Here is a 25,340-nt window from a genome sequence, read left to right on the forward strand (position 1 = left end):
TACCATCCATCTCCAGCTCGGGGGGGGGGGGGGGGGCATGTCCTCTGCACTTCTCCAGAGTAGAGGCTACGCCCTGGCTTGGCCTGATCCTGCAGCACAGTTTAGCTCCTTGCTCTGACGACTGATGATGCAGGAACATCTTTGCACATAAATCTGTTATTTGGACGATCTCCCTCAGGAGAGCTTCCCAGAAGTGGGATTACTGGGTCAGAGGGCAGGAACGTTGTTCAGGCTCCATACGGACCCTGCCAAATGACTCCGCAGATGCTGCTGACCACCTGCCTGTCAAGATCCCAGTTGTTTCTGCTGTGGCTGATGTGTGCTGGGTGGATCCCTGTGCCACCTGGCTTCACCCCTCAGCTCTCAGGTGACAGTGGGAGAAACGGAGACTCAGGAGGGGAGAGTGCCACCTGGGGGCCCAAGGGCTATGGGAGAAAGACTGGGGCTTGAGCTTTAAGGTGTGGCCATTGTGGGAGGTTCTTAGCATGGGACCTCTGTAGGTCCCGCCCCACCCCCCCGATTTATGTCCAGCCGGAACCTGTGAATGAGACCTTTATGGAGATAGGATCTTTCAGATGTCATCAAGTCAGCATGAGGTCCTCCTGGAGTAGGATGGGCCCTAAATCCAGAGACTGGTGTCCTTACAAGAAGACAAAACAGGGACACACAGGCAGAAGGCCATGTGAAGATAGAGGTCAGGATTGGACTGGCGTGTCTATAAGCCCAGGAACACCGTGGGCTGCCGGCAGCCACCAGCAGCCAGATGAAAGAGGCCTGGGGCAGATTCTCCGTCAGAGCCTCCAGAAGGATCCAATCCTTCCCACACCTTGATTTCAGTCATCTGGCCTCTGGACTGGTGCGGGAATAAATTCCTGTTGTTTTAAGCTCTTTGGTTTGTGGTCATTTATTATGGCAGCCCCAGAAAACTTGTACAGTGTCCAAGAGTCGGGGTGGATGGAGAGAGCCTCTGGGGTCAGGGTTTCTGCTCTTGGAGAAGCACCCCCTCCCCTGGTGCCCTGCCACCCACATTGTCCTGACACCCCTCTCTCTCCCCCCCGCCCCTCTGTTATTAGGCAAGGAACTTTATTAACCTTGTTCGAAACTTTATTCCCAGGCTTCTTCAGCTTAATTAGCTGTACAGAATGAATTGTGGGTAAGCAAAACCCGGAAAGAGCTGCAGTGTCCAAGCGGTTTGGACTTAAAAATATCAGAGATCTAGATCTTATCAGCACCAGAAAGCAAGTAACAGTAGAACGTAGTCATAACTGGCAGCTCCAAGTAACTTATTTAAGCCTGATCTTCTTTAGAAGTTGACTTGATTGTGTTTGCCTCATTCTCGAAGCCCCTCTAGCCATGAGCCCCCTAGCTCTGTGACCTCCCCGGAGCCTCTTACTGGGCCAGGGCCGGGCAGGCCCTGGGAGGCCGGGAGAGCTTCCAGAAGTCACAGGTGAAGCCAGCTGCTGTTGGCCCTTTGGACGGGGCCTTGATGTGTGCCAGGGTCGGCCGCCTGTCTCCGGAGATGCTGGCCAACAATGAGCATGCGCCGTTGTGCTGTGGGAACCTGGCGCTCAGACAGATGGGGTGTGGGGTGGCTCTCATGTGCTGGTCATCCTGTCCCCTGTGGGGCAGTCGGCCTCCTCTCCCGTGGACACCATGACGTGGAACCAGGGGGAACAGATAATCTGAAATGTAAAAAGCCACCTCAGCAGTCCAGGGTCATCCATGGCCTCCACCAGATGACGGCAGCAGGCAGCCTGCATGTGCAGTTGGCTCTGCTGGCCGCACCGGGCTTTGCTTTTGGGCCGTGTGTGGACCCCGCAAAGTACCACCCCGTCTCCCACTTGGGGCCCTCACGCCTCCCCTGGGCCTGCCTGGCCTCGTACAAGGCAGAGGTGGGTGAGTGGCACTGGAGCCTCCTGGCCTGCTGTGCCTTGCCCCCTGTGGGTCCGACACTGATGTGCCGCGGCCCTGCAGTCGGTATGTGGGTGAGGGGCTGCGGCGGGGGGCAAGTCGTGCTGCCCGGGCCCTGCTCGCTGGATCCCACCCCGGCCCCGTAGGACGTGGTGCCCAGACACAGGCCAGAGGGAGGCATGTGTAGCCAGGGCTGAGCTCTGGTATTGGTCAGTTGCTCTACGTGGTGCGACCCCTAGGGTCTCGGGGGGGTGGGGTTGGTGTGAGGTCACGACGAGTGCTCCCACGAGCCGACAGGGAGCTGTGTCTTGGGGATGGCCCTTCTGCAGCTGCCACTGTGGTGAGCCACCCCTGCCTGGTGAGCCCACTGTGGTATCATCAGCCCCCGAGCTGCCAGCCGGGCATTCACCATCCCTTGTGCTGTCCTGGTCTGGGCTCCAGTGTCGCCCTCCCTGCCCTTCCGCAGTGACTTCCTCCCAGAGCTGACCTGGCCTTGTCTTTTGTCCCTGTCTCCCTGGGCCTCCGCTTCTGCCCCTGCTGTTCCCTCTACCCGGACCCTTACTAGCTTGTTCTTTGAGGGTCCCCATGGTCGGCCCTCCCCAGCTGTTTAATTTTAGGGTCCTCACCTGCCCTGGGCTTGGCTCTGATTGGCCCTGCCTCCCCCGGAGCCCCAGTGGGTTAGTTTTCTGGGGCTGCCATAGCAAAGAACCACAAACTGGGAAGTTTCAAACGACAGAAGTTTATTCTCTCACGGTTCTGGAGTCTAGAAGTCAAGATCAAGGCGTGGGCAGGGTTGGATCCTCCTGGGGACCCCGGAGGGGAATCTGTCCCAGACCTCTCTCCAGCTTCTGGTGGCTGCAGCAGTCCTTGGGGTTCCTTGGCCTGTGGCTGTGTCACCCCACTCTCCGCCTCCATCCTCATGTGGCCTTTTCCCTCTTTCTGTGTCCTCTTCTTTTTTCAAGACTTTTTGAAAAACTAATCTCCACACACAATGTGGGGCTTGAACTCACCACCCCGAGATCAAGAGTCGCACGCTCTACCGACTGAGCCAGCCAGGTGCCCCTCTGGTAGTATGATTTAAGGACCTCCTTAAATCCGGGGTGTCCTTATCTCAAGAGTCTTACCTGATTACATTTGCAAAAACTATTTCCAAACAAGATCACACTCTGAGGTTCCGGGTGGGTGTGAATTTTGGGGGCCACTGGTCAGCCCAGTACAGGGGCTGAGCTGATTCACCTTGGGCTGTTCCTGCTTTGTCACATTCCCTTGCAGCCGCCCGAGATGCTGTCCAGCACTGTCGTCCATCTGCCAGCCCACGACCCTGGTGAGCAGGTGCATTATTTTGTATTTGGGCAACTGATTCTGGAAATGGTGCCCCGACTTTCCACCCATCGTGTCTTGGTAGCCCTGTAGCCCTGGAGGAGCACGCACTGCTTGTCACCCTCATCTCACTGACTCTTGGGCTCTCCAGGGCCAGGCCCCGAGAAGGTTTCTCCCCACAGGCCCCCCCACCCGGGACCCTTGGGGCTCCTGCTGGGTCATTCCTGGGGCCCCTGGGCTTTGCCTGGGACTGACTGGCTGTGGGTGGTGTTCCCAGAGGACTCAGGCTGAGTTTTCCAGTTCCAGATAATAGCTCTCCCCGGTCACTTCCTGGAGGTAGGCACTCATCCCGGAGGTGCCCACAGAGACCTGACAAGCAGGACCCCAGCTGTCTGGGCAAGCCGGCCCGCCGGACAGACACAGGCAGGCAACATATCCGTGAGAGGGTGCTGTGGACTGAATTGTGTCCCCTAAATTCACATTTATTAGAAGCCCTCATCTCCAGTGTGAGTGTGTGTGGAGATGGGGTCTGCAAGGAGGAAGTGACTAAGGTGAACTGGGGTCATAAGTGTGGGGTCCTGATCAAATAGGACAGGCGTCCTTATGAGAAGCGGAAGAGAGAGTTCTCTCCACCCACACGCACCACAGGGAAAGGCCGCGTGAGGACACAGGGAGAAGGGGAGAAGGGGGCCTTCTGCAAGCCAGCAGGAGGGCTCTCACAGAGACGGCACCCTGATCTCGGACTCCTGGCCTCCAGAACTGGGAGAAATAAGTGTCTGTTGTTTAAGCTGCCCAGTCTGTGGTATTTAGTTATGGTGGTCAGAGTTAACACAGAGGGTTATTTTAGAAGTAGGGGGTCAAGGAGAGCTTCTTGGGGGAAGTGATATTTGAGCTGAAACCTAAATGATGAGAAGGAGCTCCATGGAAGGTTCCAGAAAAGAATGAATTGGGTGCAAGGGTCCGGGGGCAGAAAGCAGGGGAGGGCCTTGCGGGCCGCCCGTGGGAGGTTGAGATTTGCGGGAGAAAGACCCTGGCTTGTAACTGAGGCCCCTCCCTCTCGCTGAGTGACCTCGGGACAGGCCCGTTGTGCTTCCTTCGGTGTTTCAGTTCCCCCACTTGCAAAATGGAGGTGAAGCCGTGTCTCCCCGTCTCAGAGCGGTTGCAAGTCCCCACCCAGGTCTGGCTCGCGGCCGGCTGGCAGGGCCGGGGTCTCCTTCACAGGGAAAGAGGCCCCCGTGAGCCAGCTGTGCTGCGCGCAGGCCCCGAGAGACCCTTCACACATCCCAGCCGGAACGTCTGTGCTCAACAGCCGCCACCAACAAGGGAAACAAGACGTGCTCACAGAGGACCCTCTGATTCAGCCAGGGTTGGGAATTTGGCAGCGGCAACAGAGCCTGATTAAAGGCATTCCGAGGCGCACTCGGTGTTTGTGTATCTGGGTCTGTATTTACACTTTGGGAACGAGTGAGGAGGCAGCTGGGGAGTGTCTCAGTCGGCCAGGGGGCCGGGGGCAGGGGTGACTCAGCCTGGAATCCACGCTCGGCCACACGCCTGTGACGCTTTCATTCATTCCCTCATTCATTCAGCATTCCCTCCCGCGCCCAGCAGACGTTTGATGAGCAACTCCAGCGTACCAGCACGCTTCCGCGGGGCCAGCCTGGCGCTCCTCGCTGCTGCAGAGCCCTCTCGGCCGGCAGTGGGTGAGAGTGGGACAGCAGCAGACTTAGACGGGAATTAACCCTCAGCGTACCAAAGGCCTAAACGTAAGAACTGAATCTCTAAAACTCCTAGAAGGGAGCATAGGTGTAAATAGTCCCGGACCTGGATAAGGTGATGGGTTTTTAGACAGCACACTGAAAGTATAAGGCACAAAAGAAAAATAGACCAATTGGATTCTGTCAACATTAAAAATGTTTGTGTGTCAGAAGACCACGAGGAAAGTAACAAGACAACCCACAGAATGGGAGGAAATATTTGCAAACCACGTAGCCAATGAGAGATTAATATCCAGGATATATAAAGAACTCTTGGAACTCAACAAGAAAAAGACAGCCTAGTTTTGTTTTGTTTTGTTTTGTTTTGTTTAATGCTTATTTATTTACTTTGAGAGAGATAGAACATGAGCGAGGGAGGGGCAGAGAGAGAGAGAGAGAGAGAGAGAGAGAGAGAGAGAGAGAAAGAATGAATCCCAAGCAGGCTCCACACTGTCAGCGCAGAGCCTGGCACTGGGCTCGAACCCATGAGTCTTGAGATCATGACCTGAGCCAAGATCAAGAGTCGGATGCTTAACTGACTGAGCCACCCAGGCACCCCAACAGCCCGGTTTTAAAATGGGCGAAAGACTCAAATAGACGTTTCTGCAAAGGTGATACGCAGATGGCCAGTAAGTGCGTGCAAAGTTCCACACCATTAGTCATCGGGGAAATGCAACTCAAAACCACTACAAGAGACCACCTCACACTCATCAGGTGGCAGAAACCAAGTGTTGGTGAGGATGTGGAGAGATGGAAGTCTTGACCACCACTGGTGGGGATGTCAAATGGTGCAGTGGACGAGTCTGGCAGTTCCTGAACGAGATAGATACAGAATTACCATGTGACCCGGGCACTCCACTCCTAGCCATATACCTGGAGACTTGAATACAGGGATTCAAATAGACACGTGTACTCGCCTGTTCAATTCGCAGCAGCGCCAGTCAACAGTCACCAAAGGGCAGAAATGACCCAAATGTCCTTCAACAGCCGAACTGGTGGACGGAATGGGGTCCATCTGTATCATGGACTATAACTCGGCCACAAAAATGAACGGAGCACTGACACATGCTACAACATGGATAAACCTTAGAAACACTGGGCTGAGTGAGGGCGTCTGGCTGGCTCAGCCAGCGGAGTGAGTGACTCTTGATCTTGGGGTTATGAGTTTGAGCCCCACGTTGGGTATGACATTATTTTTTAAGAAACAAAACAAAAACAAAAACAAAAAAAACGTTGTGTTAAGTGAAAGAAGCCAGTCACAAAAAGCCACGTTATGTGATTCCACTTATGTGAAACGTCCGGAACAGGCAAATCCAGAGAGACTGAAGGCAGGTTGGTGGTTGCCACAGGGTGGGGGAGGGAGAGGAGGAGAGGGAATGACAGGTAACGGGATGGAGCCTCCTTTCGGGTTGATGGAAGTGTTCTGGACCTAGATGGAGGTGATGGTTGCGTATGACCTCATGTATAACATGTAACTGTGTGCCACTGAATCGTACATGTTAAAATGGTTTATTTTACGTTATATTAATTTTACTTCGATAAAAAAGTTCAGGAAGACAGAAAAAGCACTCGTGGGCCTTCTTGGTTTGGCACCTGTGCGTGCACAGCTGTCTCCCTCAGAACCCCAGGTTTCCGGTCCTTTCCAGAGAGGGCTGGGGAGGCATGGGGAGCCATGGGAGAGATGGTGTGTCCCATGGACATGTGACATGAGTGGTCACACTGCTGGTCTCTCAGTGGCCACAGGGCAGGGGCTGAGAGTCCTTGGTTGGAGCGAGCGGCCCTTGGTTCTTCTTTCCCCGGGGTGACTCTGCCTGGGGTGTTTGGAGTCCATCCTCTGTGGCCTCAATGAGGTGTCCACAGCACACGTCACTTGAAGTCATCTGTGCAGTGTCGGGGCCCAGGTTGATGAGTGGAGCCCGGGAGGGGCTGTCTGCCCTCCCCAAATTCACTGCCTCGTGCCTGAGCTGAGACTGGGGAACCTCTTGGGGTCAGGCCTTGGAAGGAACCTGGAGGGACGTAGCCACGCAGACTGGGGTATGCACACGTGTCAGGGAGCCGTGACCCCAGAAAACCCACTGGCAGCTCCACGTGACTCAGAATCACATCCTTTCAGGGGTTCTCGGGGGCTCCGTCCACGTGCCACCGTGGCTGCTGGGAGAACCTGCCAAAACTCTGGTCCCTTCGTCTCAGGGAGCATCCCCTACAGGTGGCCCATTCAGGGGCCTTTCTGCCGTTGGCAGCCTTCTGAAGGCTCCACCAGGGGAGGATTGAGGTGCAGGACTTTGGGCCAGGTGCGTGCACCTCCTGGGGTCTTGCTCTGTGCTCTGGTCCCCGAAGTGTCTTGCACTCGAGAAGGCGTTCACTCGCTACCTTCCTCGCGCGGGTGGTTCCTTGCCTGCGCACTTGGGCAGCTGGCCCTTCTCCCTTGGGCCTCAGTTTCCCTGAGAGGGGGCAGGTACTCCCCGTGTGGATGCAGGAGAAAAATCATCCCTGCCTGGGACTCTGAGTGCATCCGCCAACTGTTTCTATACTCACATGTTCATCCGGACAGCAGGTTCCTCGTGTGGATACCAAGCTCCTCCATTGTGCCAGGGTCCTTTGGGGTTGACGGTCTGACGAGAGGAGACAGGCAGTGCTCGATCAGGAGGTTTTGGACAGTGAACTGTGGAGGAGGTGATCCCCGTGGAGGTGGAGCTGGGGTGCGTAGTGTTGGGCTGACCCAGGGGAGGAGAAAGTGCCACCGCAAACTGCCTGAGGCATCGTCCTACTTGGCTGGTGGCGAGCAGAGGGCCAGACTGTGCAGGCCTTTTTTTGGTGAGAGGGGGAAACCAAGGTCTGCTCAGAGCACACAGCTCCTCCCTGGCCCTCGGCAGTATGGCCCCCAAGCCTGCTTGGCTTTGCAGGAGGACAGAGCTCAGCCTTCAGCATGCCCGCTCCCCTTAATCTCATTAGAAGGCCAGCCTGTTGCCATGGCAATTGCTGGGAGGGGTGGTGGGTGGGGGGAGCCAAGGCCAGCTTCGTCTCGAGAGAGAGGACGGGAGGGGCTGGCAGGTGGGGGTGCATCGGGCCCTGGAGGCCTGGGGGCTGCCCTGGAGAAGTGTCTGTGTTTGTCATGGCACACCTTCCCAGGGCTCCTGGCCGCCCCCGTTCCCCAGCTTTGTGGCTTCCACTCTGCCAGGGTTGAGGGGAGGCGTCCAGCAGGGGTGTGGGCATGGACAGAGGTGGGGGATGTGCGCGGTGCCCGAGGATCAGCAAGATGGGGCTGGGAGAGGCTGGAGAAGCCACCATTGACATAGGGCTCTGCACAGGGAATGGGTGTCAGTGTGGGAGAGAGGGGAGAGGACTTTGTGTGGGCTAGTGGAGTGAGGCGTCCCAGGCCCGGGCTGTATCAGGAGGTGGGGGTGCCCTGCCTGGAAACGAGGGGCCCTGGGCTGAGGCAGGACCCAAAGGGGCTTTTTACAGAGAAGTTTGCGCTGGATCCCACCTTGACGGAGTCAGTGTGTGGGCTTGCGATTCATGCTCTGACCGGAAGCTTCGAGGAGCTGGTGTGCTCTCATCCCCGATGCCACGTGGCCTCTGACACTCCGTGGTGCCAGCCACCTGCTGGTCTGCAGGGTCATGCAGGGGTTAAGTTCCAGGAGTAGAGTCTGTGCCCTCCTCAGTCGCCTCCAAGCTGGGTGACCTCGGACAGTCCCGTTGCCTGCCAAGCCTCACTTTTCACATCCGGAAAGTGGAGTGTGCTGGTTCTCCCCTCGGAGGACTTGTCTTAGGGCTGAATTGCGTCCCCCCAAAAGGTGTGTCTGTGTGTTTATCCCAGAACCTGGGGATGTGACCTTATTGGTAGGAGGGTCTTTGCAGATGCAATTAAGGGGCTCAAAATGAAATCATTTTTTTTTTAATGTTTATTTATTTATTTTGGGGGGGGCATGCAAGCAAGCAGGGGAGGGGCAGAGAGGGAGAGAGAGAATCCCAAGCAGGCTCTACGCTGTCAGGGCAGAGCCAGACGTGGGGCTCGATCCCACGACCATGAGATCATGACCTGAGCCAAAGTCAAGAGTCCAACGCTTAACCGAATGAGTCACCCCGGCACCCCGAGATCATTCTTGATTAGGGTGGGGCCTGAATCTGGTGACAGATGTTAGAGAAAGGAGAGGGAGATTTGAGGCAGACACAGGGGGAGGCCACATGGGGACGAAGGCAGAGACCGAAGGAATGTGTGGCCACAAGCACAGGAACAACAGAGCCACCAGGGCCTGGGACAGACTCTCCCTTAGAGCCTCAAGAAGAAACCAACCCTGCCCACCCCTTGACTTTGCACTTCTACCCCCTAAACTGTGAGAGGGTAAATTCCTATTGTTTTAAGCTACCCTGTTTCAAGCCACCTTGTTTGTGGTCAGTTGTTATGGTAGCCCCGGGACACGGAAGGTAGGACTCATGTGATAGCAAGTGTGCTGAGACTTGGGAAGGGCTCTGTGCCCATGAGGGGGCTCAGGGACCCCTGGGGTGCCATCGGAAATGCTTGGAGTGGGAAGATGCTGAGCACAAGGTAGCCGAGGTCTGCACTGTGCTTCCTGGCCATCTATCGTGGCCCTGCTGGCCTCAGCCCTGAGATACCTCTGACCCCAGGGCCTGATGCTGCTTGGTCAGTTGGTTCAAACCTGAGAGCAAGAGGGTTTGAGAGGCCTGGTCTTGGAATATTGTTCTGGAAGGACCAGTGATGGTGGGAGGTGAGGCAGACATGTGGCAGGACTTACTGGAGGTCCAGCATGACTACACAGAGGCCTGGCACTGGACACGGTGTGACCAGCAGACCATGAGTCTTGGGTACCTGCTGTCTGGTGGAGACCAGAGGGAGTGGTGGACAGGGTCAAGGGCATTTCCAATACGGCAAACACTATTAGACGAATTGGGAGGCTTTACATGAGTGGGGTCTGGGTCATCCAGGGGTGCTGCCCCACTGTCACTTTCTTAATTTTGCCCCAGTAAGGCAGGAGGATGGCTTTTAGGGAAAGCTGGGTGAGGGATGTTGGGGAACTGTGTACCACCTTTGCAGGTTTTCTGTAAATCTAAAACTTCTACAATGAAAACTTTATTAAAAACAACAAAAACAGGGGCACCTGGGTGGCTCAATTAAGTGTCCGATTCTCGATTTCGGCCTACATCATGATCTCATGGTTCCGTGGGTTCAAGCTCCATGTTGGGCTCTGTGCTGGCAGCGTGGAGCCTGCTTGTGACTCTCTGTCTCTCTGTCTCTCTCTGTCTCTCTCCCCCCTCCCTCCCCACATACCCTCACTTGCACTGTGTCTCTCTCAAAATAAACTTAAAAAACCAGAGGCTGATGTGATAGTGACTGGGGTGGGGGGTGGGGGGACTGCTCCTTGAGTGGGGTGTCAGGGAGGCCCTGTGGGATGGGCATGGAAGGGGGGCCATCACAGGCCAAGGCCCTGGGGGTGTACAAACTCAGGGTGCTTTGGGACCAAGGAGTGGGGAGAGCAGAGGTCGGGCTATGGCAAAAGCATGGGTAATGGGGTACCCACACACCCTCAGCCTAGGCTCTCTACATCTGGAATGGGGTCCACTCATAATCGGGGAGCCTGGGCTCAGACCCTGGGCTATCATCTGACCCACAGGCCATAAGCAGGGAGGAACCCTGGGAGATGCAGGTCTCCTGTTGTAGCAGGTGGCCTCCAGCATATGACAGCCTTGTCTGGGCCTCAGTTCGCTGTCTGCACTGCCCTTTTCCAACAGCCATGAGGATGAGGTAGGGGGAGAAGAAGGCATCCAAGCCCTATTTTGACCTTGAGCCTCTAATAGTTTGGGGAGTTGTGTTGGCCTTCTGAAAAGCCCTACGTGCCTCCAGATGGGCTGTCCCCTGGCTTGTGAAAGGCAGCCCCTGGGAGCAGGAACAGTGGTATTCATTGATTCACTAACGTGTTCATACATTGTTTGTTCCATGAGCAGGTGCTGCTGAGCGACAGGCCCTGGCTTGGATGCTGGGTTTATAGAGCTCTTTTGGCGAGGTCAGGGGCAAGTGCCGTTGTGGGGACACGGAGTGAGGGCTGCTGTGTGGAAGGATGCATGAGAGACTGGCTTGGCAACAGGAAGAGGCATGAGCTTTAACATTCAGCAGCACATCAGGTCCTGCCTGATGGTTTCACTCTGCTGTTTTTCCTTCCTTTGCACCCTCTGAGGCAGCAGGTCCTTGGGGCAGAGCCCTAGGCTGGCATCTTCTCACCTCAGTACTCTGCTCCTTGGAGTTCCTGGCCAGGCACAGGAGGGCAGGCAGCTCTTGCAAAGTGAGGGGGTCCCCAAGACCACACTCAGGTCAACTGGGAGGATGGACTCAGGATTCACCGGAAGCTGTTACACTCACAGTGACGGTTTATTAAGAGTGAAAGGACAGATTACAGTCAGCAGAGGGAAGGGGTGTCTGGGGTGGTATCCAGGAGCGTTCCATGCGTGGAACTTCCAGTCGTCCCCTCTCTGTGGGGTCGTGCGGACAGCTTGTACTTTTCCCAGCACCAAAGTGTGAACAACACGCATGGTGTACTGCCAGCCACGGGTGCTCCCCTGAGCCTCGGTGTCCAGGGTTTTTACTGGACTCACAGGGACCTGGCTGACTGCCACATGGGTGACCTCCACGTCTAGTCCTCGCAGAGGGCGAGCTGGTTCCACGTGGCGCAAGATCCTACATCACACTGTTGGCATAGACCACTCGGTGTGGCCCAAGAGCCCAGGCAAACAAAGATAGTCCTGCCAGGCAGGATGTTCAGAGGGCTTCCGCCTCCCAGGAGCTGGGGACAAAGGTCAGACTTCTCTAGGCCTTTTCTACGTAGCCAATATGCAACCAAGGACAGGCACAAGGTCCCCCAAAGGAAGAGCAGGGCCCCACACAGCTTCTACTCCAAACCCAGAGGCTGTACTCCAAAGCCTGACAGTCCTATAGCAAAGGGGAGTTGGGTGGGGAGGCCAGTGCTGGAAAGAAAGACTCAGATAGAGGTGGGGCCTGGAAGGGCTGGTGTTGCAGCAGCATGTGAGTCAAGAGCATCCTGTCAGTTCCCAGTCCTGTAGATCATCCCCAACGCCAGGCTCTCTAGAGGCCTGGACATGGCAGCTTTGTGGAGTGCTTGGACAGGATGCTAGGGTCCCAGAGCTGGCAGCTCAGCCTGTGACAAAAATGCATGTAGTGTAAGCACTTCTGTGTCACATGCCATGCATTCCTACACACTCTTGGACAACTAGGGAGGGGGAAACCAAGGCCAAGAAGGGGGCCACATGGTTCTTGAGAGGTGGGTGCAATGCAGGCTTCTGCCATAAGGCTCAGACACAAGGAAGCATGTGGAGTGTCTTGGGTCTGAGATGACTTGTGCCTAGGCGGGAGTGGGGGCCCCCTGTATTTAGTCTCCCTCTCCCCCTGGCTGGGGGCTGGCCTGTTTCATCTTGCATGACTGTGGGGTGAGAGGGACGCAGCGGGGTATTCACGGTGAGCGTCTCCAGCCTTTGGAGACAGAGCCTGGGCTGGGCCCCGCAGACCCCAAGAACCACCCGCGAAGGATGGAACAAGGTCATTCTCCCTTCTGACCCCACCACAGCTTGCAGGAAACAGCTGTTTACCTGGGTGAGGTGCTCTGCTGGGCGGGCGGCCAGTTCCTGAGCCTCGCTTCCCTCTCCAGTATCCCAGGCCCCCCAGGAAGCAGGGGCCGGCGTGGGAGAGCGGGGCGGCGCGGGCAGCCAGCTCACGGAGCGCTGCCAGGAGCTGTTTGTGAAGGAACGTGAGCCGGCCTTGTTGTGTACACAGTGTCGACCCTAGCAACCGCCCCAGCCGGGGCCGGAGCAGACGCCCACCCTCCCCGCATGCCCAGCCACCAACCCTCGGACATGACGTCTGTCTCCCAGAGCCGGCGTGACAGGCGTCGTGGACCTTCAGCCTTCAGTCCTGGGGGCCGTGAGTGGCACTGACCATGTCAGGGGCATCTGCTGTTATTCCCAGGAAAGTGGAATCGGCTGTTCAAGGGAGACGAGGCCAGGTCCCAGCCTCACTCCGAGGCAGCCACGGCCGGCCAGGGGGCCGGGCCGCTGGTTCTGAGGTGTGGCCCAGTGGGACAGATCCCCACGTGAGTGACGGGTAGAGGCCCGTGCAGGCATTCGGCCATCCCAGATGAAGGCCCTCCACTGGCCCCAGCTCCGGCGAGGCCCGCGAGACAGGCAGATGGAGCCTGGGGGCTTGGGCAGGACCCCTTAGAACTCGGGCGGGGTCTGGCAGACCTGCTTGCCCTGTGTGTGCTGCCGGAGGGATCACACATCCTGCGCTTTGAAAGCCAGGGCTGTGCTTCTGAGACGGCCCCTCTGATTCAGGCCATTGGAAAGACAGTTTCTCCTGTGTCCGGGTGTCAATTCGCAGCCTCTGGCCCGCGCCCCGGGAATGCGGCCTTTGGCTGTGATGAGAAATGGCTCCCCTGGGTGGGTGAGGGGCCTCCTCCACAGGCTGTAGGCTCCAGATCTGCCCGATGCTCTCTTGCTCATTCACAAATCGTGCGAGTGAACCAGCAAGGTTCCCCAAGTTCATGGAGGCAGCCCCCCGCCCACAGGGCACACTGCCCTACCTAGGGAGAGCTGCCTGGGGCATCCTGGGTTGCTGATTCTGCCATTTTGGGGGGAGAGACACCTGGCTCCTTTGAGTATCAGAGTCAGAGGGTCCCGCACCCTCCGCGACTGATGCCGTTGGCCCACCGCTTGGTTCCTTTCTGGGCCCCTGGGGTGGCGCTCCTCACGATTTGCACGGGTGGGCTTCCAGCCCCCACTGTAGCCGCGGCCTTCTTTTGCAGCTCCAGCTCCAGAAGTCTCAGTACCTGCAGCTGGGCCCAAGCCGTGGCCAGTACTACGGTGGGTCCCTGCCTAACGTGAACCAGATCGGGAGTGGCACCGTGGATCTGCCCTTCCAGGTGAGCCCCCACGCCCCCACACAGCCTCCCACCTGGCACGTGTCACATCTGGGCCCCACCCTGGTCACAGAGCAAGAAAGCATGTGTGTCGGCCGCAGTGGATAGCTGGGGTCACCAAATAATTGCCGCAGCCCGCCTCCCCCTGCCCCCACCTACTCTTTTCCTGTCCCCGAGATGGCCTGGCCCTTGCCTGTCCCCTGTCAGCAGAGCCCCCAGCAAGGCTGTGGTCTGGCCGAGAGTGTTTCGGCAGCCGCTACACCTGTTGGCCGGCTGTGCGGCATCGGGAACCGCTCGGGGCCTCTGGGGCTTGGCTCCATCCTGCCTCACTAATCCGCAAGCCCAGCAATTCTCAGAAGGAGGCCCTGTGGCCTGACCCCACTTGTCTGCGAACGTTTCTTGGCAGAGGCGCACACAACGCGGCTCCCGGAGGCCACACAGCCGCTGTGCACGTCCTTATCATAAATAATGAGAGATAAGGCCCATTGCCTGGGCTCAGGGCTGGCTTCTTACCCCAAGCTCTGCCCTGACCCTGGTCTGCAGGTGGAAGCAAGGGCAAGGTGGGCCTGGGAGCAGGGCCAAGAGCCGGGGCCATCCCCAGCTTGTCTGGGCTCTGTAGGGACAGGTCCATCAGACGGCCACACACCCGCCCCTTTGCTGGGACAGGGCCTCAGAAACAGCCACGTCTGTCCATGTGTTGACAGGCCAGGTGTAGCCAGACTCGTCCCTCATGGAGCTCAGTCCCCCACCCACCCGAGTCACTCCCCAGCTCCTACTCCTCCCACAACGCTGCTGGAGTGCAGCAGGGCACCTGGACTCAGGTTGGGTCCACCTGGCTCAGCTCTGCCTCCCCTGGGCACCTCGGAGCATGACCCTCCTCAGATGGCCTCCTCGCTGGAGCAGACACGTGGAGCCGTTGCGCTGATCCTGAACGTGCTCCAGGAGCCTGACCTCTTTGTCAAGGCCCTTCCTAGTTCGATTTTTCTCCCCTCTTCCCGCCTCTCCTCTTCCTCTGTTTCCCCCATCCCCTTCTCCCTCGAGGAGAGCATCTCTCTGGGCAGCCCCCCAGTACGGCCCTGCCTAGGGCTGGCATAGAGCCCCCTCGGGCCAAGGGTATACTGGGGCCTGGCGGGCATCCCACTGGGGGGCCGGATGAGGCAGGAGTGTCTCAAAGTCTCGGTTCTTTGCATTTTCAGCCCAGCGGATATCTGGGGGAGGCCCTGGCAGCGGCTCCTGTCTCTCTGGTAAATGAGCCCCTGGGCTGAGGCCTCGGCGTCCCTGGCACGTGCGCGGGTGCTGGGTATCACTGCGTGGTCCCCCAGTGGCCTGGCGGGATGTGTCCTGTCCGCCAAACAGAAGTGGATCCACTCTGCACCTCCCCCTGCCCCGTATGGGGAAGTGCGTGTGGTTGTGTCGAGAGACCCCCGCCTGGGGGTTCCGAGCATGGGCATCAATGCTGCATGGTTCGTTCCTGTGACACATGCACACTTACGTGTGTGTGGATCCTAGGTGCAGCCTGGTGAGCTGGGCTGTGGCCGGGCCCGAGCTTCTCTCTGCCTCTGGCTCTGCTTCAGCTGTCTTGGTTTCCCCTCTGGCCTTCTAGGCGTCTCTGGGAGGAGATGAACAGCCCCTGCCCTCTGTTGTTTGTGCCTGGATGGCAAGGTTCCCACCTTCCTTCGGCCACTGAAGTCTCTCAGGCCCAAGGCCCTTTGGCGGCAAAAAGTGTAAAAAGACCCAAGCTGGCAGGGTCCTTTCTGGGTCAGAGAGAGACAGGGGGCCCCAGACTCCAGGGAGAGCAGTCAGCCCTGAACACTGGCTCAGGCATTTGGACGGGTAGGGAAGAGCAGTGATTCCAGCCAGTGGCAGTCTTCCGGAAGGAAATTGCTTTTGCCTGGCTGCCCAGAGAAGACAGAAGGGCTCAAGGGCCAGATGGCCGGGTGGCGGGACCGGCTGCCTCCAGAGCTGGCTAAGATTGCCAGTCTCGCCCCAGTCAGGTGGTGAGGAGCCCCATGGCACCAGGGAAGGCAGGGAGCAGGCTCCCAGGGGCCCCAGGGGCATGGAGCTGGGAGAGAGAGCAGGGTCTGGCCGGGGGCCTCGTGCCAGCCCCAGGTGCTGGAAGGAAGCCCCTTCCACCAAGCCGTGGGCCAGGGCTCCGGAAAGTGCTTGCACTTGGCTCCAGTGGTAAAGGGATGAGGTGCTGGGGGAGGGCGAGTGGGGGCTTATCTCAATCAGAACCGGCCAGGGCTCAATAAGGAGCCTCTGGGGAGCCAGCACTTGGCCAGGTGGTCCCCTTGACGTCCTCGGCTGGAAGCCCTGGGGGCTGTCTCTTGGCAGGCCCCTCCGGGGATGACGTAGGTGGGGAGAGGAGGCCAGCCGGGCCCAGAGAGAGAAGGCGGAGGCCTGTCTGCACCTGGCGAGGCTGGGGGGCGCTTGGGCCGTCTGCACCCCTGGCACCCCAGCCGGCACCGGGCCCCGAGCTTGTGCTGCTCTGCCTGGCCCGTGCATGCCGGCCGCACTGCACGCCTGCCACCCGGCACCCAGGATCCCCAGCTCGCCCCTACCCTGGCAGTGCTAAAGGCTGGGGGCCCTGGCTGCAGGAGGAAGCCCGTCTGGGCTGCAGAGTGGTGACAAAGGGTGTCTCAGGAGCGGGGGGCCCTGAGGTCAGATCCTGGGGGCAGAGCTGGGTTGGATCTTAGGCCACAGCTGATAACTGTTTGGGTTTCTCTCTCTTTTCTGGTCTCCTTCTCCCCTACCCCTCCCCTCGCCCAGACACCCTTCCAGTCCTCGGGCCTGGACACCAGCCGAACCACCCGGCACCATGGGCTGGTGGACAGAGTATACCGAGAGCGTGGCCGGCTCGGCTCCCCACATCGCCGGCCCTTGTCAGTGGACAAACATGGACGGCAGATATCTTTTACCCAGAGGACGGGAGTGGGGGATGACTGCGGGACCCTGAGTCTAGCTGACTGAGCTGCCAGCTCTGGAGATGGAGTAAGGGCTGTCCCAGCCCTCCCAGGCAGCACCAGGAGAGGGCGCAGTTGCAGGGCCACCCTGGAGGAGGCAGGCAGTGTGGCTGGCTGAAGAGCCTGTGGCTGGGGGCTGGGGGGCACACAGGGAACGGGGACACAGGCTGCTGGAGCACGCAGCGTGAGGCGAGGATTGGGTAACGTGAGGTCGGACCACTCTATGTTGGACGTCTGTCTGGGCAGTGGAACCCAGAAAGGCTGTGAGCAGGGTGTCCACATGTTGGGGCCATGTGGAAGGCAGCCCAGCCCAGGCAGTGGGGCTGAGGGGGGTCTGAGCCAGACCCAGACCCATCCAAGGGAGGCTCCATCTGAAGACAGAGAATTCGCCTCTGCACCTTGGCCAAGCAGAGATCGTCAGGAGTTTCTCCCCCACCCCCTAAGACTTGGCCGCCCCTTGGTGCTTGGCCAGCCAGGCCCCCCGCCCCCGACCATCACTGGAGTCTGAGTGGCTGCTCTCGGGACCCCCAGCATTCTAGAACAGAGAAGCCTGTTCTTTCCCGGTTCTCATTTCCGTGGCTGGGGCAGCCTGACCAGCTGGGCCTCAGACAGAGCCCTCGGGCCCCGGGAGCCGCCCTGTCAGCCTAGAATTAAGAGTCAAGACCCAGGTCAACTGAACCAGACTCCCCACTGCCCCCCATGGGCCCCAGTTTCACAGCCGAGGCCCCTCTTGGAAAGGGTGCAGCCTGCACGTGTGCTTGCAGGGGGTGAGTGCTGAGTGCTAGGTGGATAGGGCTGAACCCCGGGGGCTGCTCGCAGCCAGGCAGGAAAGGCCCCCGCCCTGCGGCCCCAGCTGTTCACAGGCTCCCAGCAGCCTGGCCACGAGGTTCCTGGGGCTCGGGGTGGGGCCTGAGCCAACAGCGCTGTCCCCTTAACTCACACTCAAGCGGACAGCTGCCCATACGGCACCGTGTACCTCTCGCCGCCCGCGGACACCAGCTGGAGAAGGTCAGTGACCCAGAGCCGGCCCTCAGCCCTCTTGTTGGAAACAAAAACAAACTTACATCATGCTTGTGCTTGGAAAACCAATATGCAGTCACTTTAAGATGACAAAACTAAGAAGTATCCAGAAGTTTCTAGAAATTAGCTCTATCCCTGTAACACCAAGGTCATAGCTTCAGAGTCTTCCAGGAATTTTTTTTCCTCCTTCCATGACTTTTTTTTTTTCTTTCATAGACAGAGTTGAGATTACATTAGATATTCAGTGTTGTAACTTGCCTTTTTCCATTTAATACTATATTGAGTGGTTTCCCACGTTGTTGAACAGTCATTGAAAACGTGATTATAAAAGTATTCTATATTTATTACCAGAAGATTAGGAATACACATAAATGGTACCTGAAAGAGGAAAAAAAATAATGTCCTCATCTGCAGAGGTCTAGAATAATAATACCATAGTTAATACCTATAATAAATAATGGGTGATAGGTGCACACCAGTCTGAATACAATTATACCAGAGAAGTGTATACTTAAAAATGGTTAAAATGGTAGATTTTGTGATATATATATCTATATATATATATATGAATGATTTCATTAAACAAAGACCAAAGTAAGCAAACTGTTAAAAAAAAAAAAAAAGTATGAAATACGATATATAATGTAATGGGTAATTCAATAACGTAATTAGATTCCTACCAAGCATGTATTATATATCGGGCCATATTTCAACCGTCATATTCATTAAATAACATAAAACACACAGAGCTCTGTGGAGTAGGTGAGCTTTTATTCTCTGCATTTTCAGTATAAAGAAACTGAGCACAGAGAGGTCAGAATGCTTGCTCAGGGACACACAGCTGGTAGGGGAGCCAGGATCCGGACCAGCCTCTCACTGTTGGGCTGGCCCCAGGGTCAGAGACTCAGCCAGCCTAGTCCTTTATAGCCTGCTCTTCTCCTTGAATCGTTTCCTCCATGTCACTCTCAGCGGCTGGCATGTCCCTTTTGGATTCATGGTGCTCTTACTTCATCCCCAGAGTGCCAGCCATGTGGCTGGATCCACCTTTGCTCATCTGCTCAGCTCCCCGTGGGTGCCCACATTTTCCTGGGTGCCTGAGGGGGTCTTCTGGGGACTTTCTCTCCAGGCACCTGCAGCTGGCAGTACATTGTGTTACTCTGTCCCCAGTGCAGAAGGCAGGGCTCCTGGCAGCCTTTGGGCTGGTTGCCCCCCAAATATTGCCTCATGCCACCTCCCCTCCCCAGAGGCTGCATTCTTTCTGGGTCATTCTCTGAGCCTCGTATCACTGCCTCCCCTTCCTGCCTATTACCCCTGGTTTGTAACTGATTATCCTCGGGGGCAGGGTTGCCCGTTGGTCTTTGTCACCAGAAGGAGACCCAGTGATGGCCTGGGGACTTGTACCCCCAAGACTGGGCCACTGTGGGACCGTTGGGCCCCCTCTCCAGAGAGTATCAACAGGAAGGCACTCTCCTTTCCCTAAAGCTGAGAAGCCTACAGAGGGGATGGGGGCAGGGAGGAGCTGGTTAGGAACGGAGGGACGTCTCTGCTACAGCTTTTGTCTTCAACAGGCTTTGCAGATCAAAGTAACGGTCACTCCTGTGGTTCTTTTGAGAACAATGTCCTTAGGGTTTTATGCAGGTGCAACAGCTCACAAAAATGACCCACTATTCCCACCCTGTCCCATTGATCATGTCCTGGATAGAGTGGAGCCAGGACTGTCCCATCGTCCACTTTGGGGCCAAGGCTCACTGTCTCTCTCCTCTCCTCAGGACCAATTCTGACTCTGCCCTGCACCAGAGCACAATGACACCCACCCAACCAGAGCCCTTTACGGGCGGGTCCCAGGATGCACACCAGAAAAGAGGTATTGACGGGCATCGTTCCTTGGGTCAGGCGAGTCCAGTGGGTGGCCCCTATGCTCCCAGAGGTCACAAGCTCAAAGATGGAGAGACCTGCAAAGGAAGAGTCAGTGGGTGCTATGGGACAAGGGGAGGGGTGTGGAAACTTGTAGAGGTGGTGCTGCTTGATTTGGGTTTTCAAGAGTACCCAGGAGTTTTCTAGGCAGAGAAAACAGCCTCTGCAAACACTCATGGATTCAGGCCATAGCCCCACAGATGGGGGCCTTACACATTCTGTCAGTTGTAGTGGGCAGCAAGCCAAGCAGAAGGAGGCATTTATCAGCTCATGACCAAGGAGTCCGGAGCTAGAGAGGTTCGGCTTTAGGTGCAGCTCTATCCAGGGCTTCATACTTCCTGGCTTTGCTGCTCAGAACCCTCTTGATTCACCCAGAATGTGCCCATTCTGCCTACTGTGGGTGGGAAAGGGGCTGCTGCTTTCCCACCTCTTCCCCAGGCTCCTCTCTGACCGAGCCATGCATACACCCCTGGGGCAGATCGGTGCCTAGGCCCCTGGTCTCTCCTCAGGGAGAGCTGGGCACTGGGGCAGTGTCCCCAGGACCTTCTAGGACGATGCATGCCATCTGAAAAACTGGGGCACCATCACCTAAAGAGAAGGACAGTGCTGTGTGGCCAGCCTCAGGAAACCCCAGCAGGCTTGATCTGCCCAGAGGCACTGAAACCAGAGAATTGATCACGTACAGTTAAGGTCCAAACACCCATTTTGGAGTAGCATTGCGCTGTGTGAACGTGTAAACATACCAGGGAGCTTCTGCTATAGAGTAAGGATTATCAACCAGAATTTCGCCCCTTGGGACGGGGGGGGGGGGGCATGCCATCTTCCTGGGATCCCTGTTCATCAGACAGCAAAGGTGAAATTGCAGAAGGAACTGTCTCTATAATAAAAGTGAGGATTCCAAATGTCCGGGGGTGAAGAGAACAGGGCATCTGGTGTTCCACTCCTGTTCCCAATGTTGGAAGCTGTTCTTGAAGGGGCTGTCTCCTTGGTGGGTTCCCCAGGAAAATGGGACTTTCAGGGTAGGCTCTCCAGGGCAAGTGTCATCTCTTGGGACTCTGTGACCATGGAAAGGAGCTGCAACCCAGGAGGCCCTTGGCAGCTCAGAGTCCAGTTGTCCTTGGCCTGGGGAGAGGGGAGACATGTTACCTGCCCCTGTTTCTCCATGAGGGGCCCAAGAAGTGATGGGGGCAGGAGGGAGGGAGGTGGTTAGCCTGGCTTCCCTCCCACCCCCCCACAGTTCAGTCTCTCTGGTTTTTAAGAAGGAGGAGTTGACCCATCTGGCTGTGTTCAGTATGGCTCTATTAAAAGTGAAAGACTGAACTTCCAATAGGTGTAAAGAAGCTGGGTCTCATAAAGAAAGTGTTTAATCTCACCTTAACCAAAAGGTCCTAAGAAAGGGGCCTTCAGGCACAGCTGGTTCCAGGGCCTTAAATGATGCCCATCCAGTCCTTCAGACCTTCCCTGCCCTCCTCTCCTCCTCTGGGGCTGGCTGGCATTGCAACTAATTCATGAGGCCACAGCTACCATGAGTAGACCAGCCAGCCCCGGCTCATATTGAGCAGCATGGCTTAGGATGCAGGTGACCACAAAGAGGCAGGTAGGGTGAGGAGGCCGCGAGAAATTCTCTGCTGTTCTCTGCAACCTGAGGCCTCCAGGACCTGCCATGGGAGGCAGAATTGATACATGTCCTCAGCTCCAGAGCTCCTGTTTTCATTTCTTTTTGAATCACAGGGTCTCTGGCTTGTTTTTTGTTTTTTAAGTGTTTTTTGTTTTGTTTTGAATGAAACCCTTTTTTGTACTCTAGTGCAGTCCCCAGAAGTTACTGTTGGGGCAGTTACACTTGTGTCATGGTTATGACCCTGTGTGTGTCAGGGAAGCTCCCCACTTTGGTGCCACATAGCTTCAAAGTGAAAAGGTTCTGATTTTCTTTCTCTTCCCACCCCACCCCAGTCTTACTATTAACAGTCCCAGGAATGGAGGAAACCACATCGGAGACAGATAAGAATCTTCCCAAGCAAGCATGGGATACCAAGAAGGTAAGAGTCTAAGGGCTTTCAAAAACGGTTTTCCTTCTTGATCTTTTTTTTAATAGCCTAGCCAAAGGTAGAGAAATAGCACACCTTCCCTGAAGTGTGAACCTCACTCAGATTTGACCAGGCCTGCCATTAGTGTTAAATAGACCTGCTATACTGGTCAGAAGCCATGAAGAATTAAAACCCATGTTCACTGTGGCAGCACATATACTAAAATTGGAACCATAGAGAGCTTAGCATGGCCTCTGCACAAGAATGACACGCAGATTCATGAAGTGCGCCGTATTTTTATGTATGGCGTTGGCTGTGAACTAGACTTACTGTGGCGATCATTTCACAGTACATACAAATAGTGAACCTATTTGTCCAAGTCTGTGAAGATGCTCAGGGTTTAGAACCTATACCTCCTAATTCTTAGCCTGTGATCTTTCTGCTAACCCACAGTATTGGGTAATTGTCATTGTTTATACATGGTTACAGTCATCCTTAAACTTCCATTAAGTCTACTTGGAATTTCCAGTTGAGTTGAAATCTCTGTATTACCTCCAGGTCCAGAAACAAATTTCCCAACAACCTACAAAATGTCTAGTGGTAAGATAGAATTTGTGCCATGAGTACAAATTTCAAAAAATTTGAATAGAACAAAATACACTTAACACCAAATCTGTTTTGAATATTAAAAAAAAAAAAAAAACAACAACAAAAAACTAAAACCCATTGCTGGTCAGGGTGTGGTGAAAGGGGCAGCAACATGCATTGCTCATCCCCCCCAGGAAATCGTAGGGAGGTGACAAATGAACAAACAGCGATGTGTTCCTCAAAGGCAGATGTTCAGAACTTTCGAAATCAACTGGAAACAACTTGCATGTTCGACAGTAAGGGGGTCTTATAAGGAAAGCATCCTCAGTCCCCCGTGCGGAAAGTTCCGCACATGGTGAGTTGGGATTTTTGAAGGAATTTTAAAGGCATGAGTGACACTCATGATGGTACTGTTCTGTGGAAAGAACAGGATAAAGCATAAAACATTTCGAGATAGACAGGCACACCTCATTCTATTGCGCTTTGCTTTATTGTGCTGCGTTTTTTTTACAAATTGAAGGTTTGTGGCAACCCCGTGTTGAGCAAGAATATCAGTACCATTGTCCCAACAGCATTTGTTCACTTTGTGTCTCTGTGTCACATTCTGGTAATTCTTGCAATTGTTCATATTTTTTCATTATTTGTTATGTGACGTTTGATTAATGATCACCACTCAAGGTTCAGATGATTAGCATTTTTAGAAATAATTTTTTTAACTCTTTTTTTTTTTTTTTTGAGAGAGAGAGAGGGTGCAAGTGAACAAGGGGCAGAGAGAGAGAAGTGGGGCTCACCCGGGGCTCCAACTCATGAACTGTAAGATCATGACCTGAGCCAAAGTCAGATGCTTAACAACTGAGCTACTCAGGCACCCAACTGTTTTGTTTTGTTTTGTTTTGTTTAATTTATTCACTTTGAGAGAGAACATGAGCAGGGGAGAGGCAGAGAGAGGGAGAGAGAGAATCCCAAGCAGGCACTCCAGTCTCAGAGAGAGGGAGAGAGAGAATCCCAAGCAGGCACTCCAGTCTCAGCGCAGAGCCTGATGCAGGGCTCAAACTCATAAACTGTGAGATCATGACCCGAGCTGAAACCCAGAGTTGGATGCTTAACTGACTGAGCCACCCAGGCATCCCAGTGAAGTATTTTTTAAGTTTATTTATTTATTTTGAGAGAAAGAGGGAGGGAAGGAGGGAGGGAGGGAGGGAGGGAGGGAGAGGGAGAGAGAGAGAGAGAGAGAGAGAGAACATGAGTGGGGGAAGGGCAGAGAGAAAGGAAAGAGAATCCCAAGCAGGCTCTGTGCCGTCAGGCCTATGTGGGGCTCGATCTCACAAACCATGAGATCATGACCTGAGCCAAAATCAAGAGTCCGTTACTTAATCAGCTGAGCCACCCAGACGCCCCAGCAGTAAAGTATTTTAATTAAAGACACATAACTTGTTTTTTGAAAACACTGTCATTGCATACTTACACTGCAGGATAGTGTAAACATAACTTCTTTGTGCACTGGGAAACCAAAAAATTCATTTGACTTGCTTTACTGTGATATTTGCTTTATTGGGGTGTTCTGGAACTGAAGCTGCAGTATCTCCAAGGTATGCCAGGGTGTACACACAGATGCCTGGGTGTGATAGGACCAGTCCCAGGGGAGACGTGCAAACGGGGCGTGTCCCCTCGAGTGTCAGGTGCGGGCGCCATTGTCAGCCCTTTATCCATGTCTGCATGTTCCAGTTTTGCACAAAGAAGGCATAGGATTTTCATATTCAGGGGGGAAAAAATAATTCAAAAAGAATTCTAACAACCAGAACAAAATCGGGAAGCCACTGAAACACCTAGTCGCAGAGAGGTGAGTGGGTAAAGAAAGACATCAGGGTTACAAGCAGCCGAATGTGCTGCTGAACCATGAAGACAGGGAAGATGGTGGGGGTTGGTGCAAACACACTCGACATCCTGGGAGTGAGAAAAGAGGGCGGCAGAGCCCAGCATCATGGCTAAACTTCTAACTAGCACGCAAAATGATGTGGCTGCAAGGATGTCAGTAAAGGAATTCCACTGGATTTGTGGGGAGTGGGGGGGGGGGGGGGGGGGCAATGATGGGTGAATTTTTAATACTGTTTAGAAATCCACTGTTATCTCCATAATGTTCGTGGAATGCTTTTGAAAGGTTCTTTAGAAAGTCATTGTCATCACGCTTTGAAAAAATCCGGTAATGAAGCAAGTGTTTACTCACAGAATTAAGGAGCCAGTGGTCAAGTACAAACCTGTCCCTCTGGCATTTTCTGCAGAGGCTTAATGCTGCTGGTCGCACACCACCCCTCAGGGTCCCCAGTCACTGTGGGCCCCCCCCCCAGCCCCTCCCCCCACACACACACTGGGTGTGCACATGGAGTCTACAGCTCTCCGCCAGTGCATCCACCTTCTTATCTGATAATCCCTAAAGAACACATCAGCCTGAGGGCCTGTGAGGTGGATGGAGAATGAGGGAAAGTGACACAGCCAGAGCCCTCCGTCAGCACGCGGGCTCTGTCCGGTCATGTCTGCCGCCATCCGGCGGGTTTCCTCCTTTGTCCTTGAATGAGAGTCTAGGGGCTCTGCCTAGAGCCTACAGTTCTCGGCTGGCATAGTGGCCCCAGCTCGAAGAGGAGGAAACCAGCCAGGGTCCTGCTGCCAACAGGGTTTCCCTGGGACCCCCTTCCCAGCCCCACAGGGCAGGCAAAGTCTTCATCCTCAGGTGGTGGGTGCGCGGGAGCACGCACAGCACCACGGTCCCTGTGGGAGCCATAGCTGAGGGACCACGGGAAGGTGGGTCAGCTAGGGGCATGGGGAGCGCCCTCTGTGTGTTCATGGTGCCCGATCTGAGCCTCTTCATGCTGCCCCACATGATGTACTTTCCTGCCGTAGACAAGTGGATGC

The 25,340-nt window shown here is 55.4% G+C and overlaps 1 protein-coding gene and 1 non-coding gene across 3 annotated transcripts in view; both read left to right on the forward strand.

The window, feature by feature from the left end:
• CRTC1 (CREB regulated transcription coactivator 1) overlaps positions 1-25,340 on the forward strand; it is a 71,094-nt gene that overhangs the window by 27,987 nt on the left and 17,767 nt on the right. Inside the window, exons 2-7 of one of the 2 annotated variants that reach the window (XM_049640286.1) lie at positions 13,811-13,927; positions 15,121-15,168; positions 16,694-16,827; positions 17,830-17,895; positions 19,677-19,771; positions 21,772-21,857. In XM_049640286.1, coding sequence (XP_049496243.1) covers positions 13,811-13,927; positions 15,121-15,168; positions 16,694-16,827; positions 17,830-17,895; positions 19,677-19,771; positions 21,772-21,857 — 546 coding nt within the window. The remainder of the gene's footprint in view (positions 1-13,810; positions 13,928-15,120; positions 15,169-16,693; positions 16,828-17,829; positions 17,896-19,676; positions 19,772-21,771; positions 21,858-25,340) is intronic. The other variant, XM_049640287.1, reaches the window with a different exon arrangement.
• On the forward strand, positions 22,043-22,144 carry LOC125931111 (U6 spliceosomal RNA). Its single transcript, XR_007460368.1, has one exon. It is a non-coding gene; the product is annotated as a U6 spliceosomal RNA (small nuclear RNA).

This window comes from Panthera uncia, chromosome A2, assembly GCF_023721935.1.
Source record: "Panthera uncia isolate 11264 chromosome A2, Puncia_PCG_1.0, whole genome shotgun sequence".
Taxonomy (NCBI): Eukaryota; Metazoa; Chordata; class Mammalia; order Carnivora; family Felidae; genus Panthera; species Panthera uncia.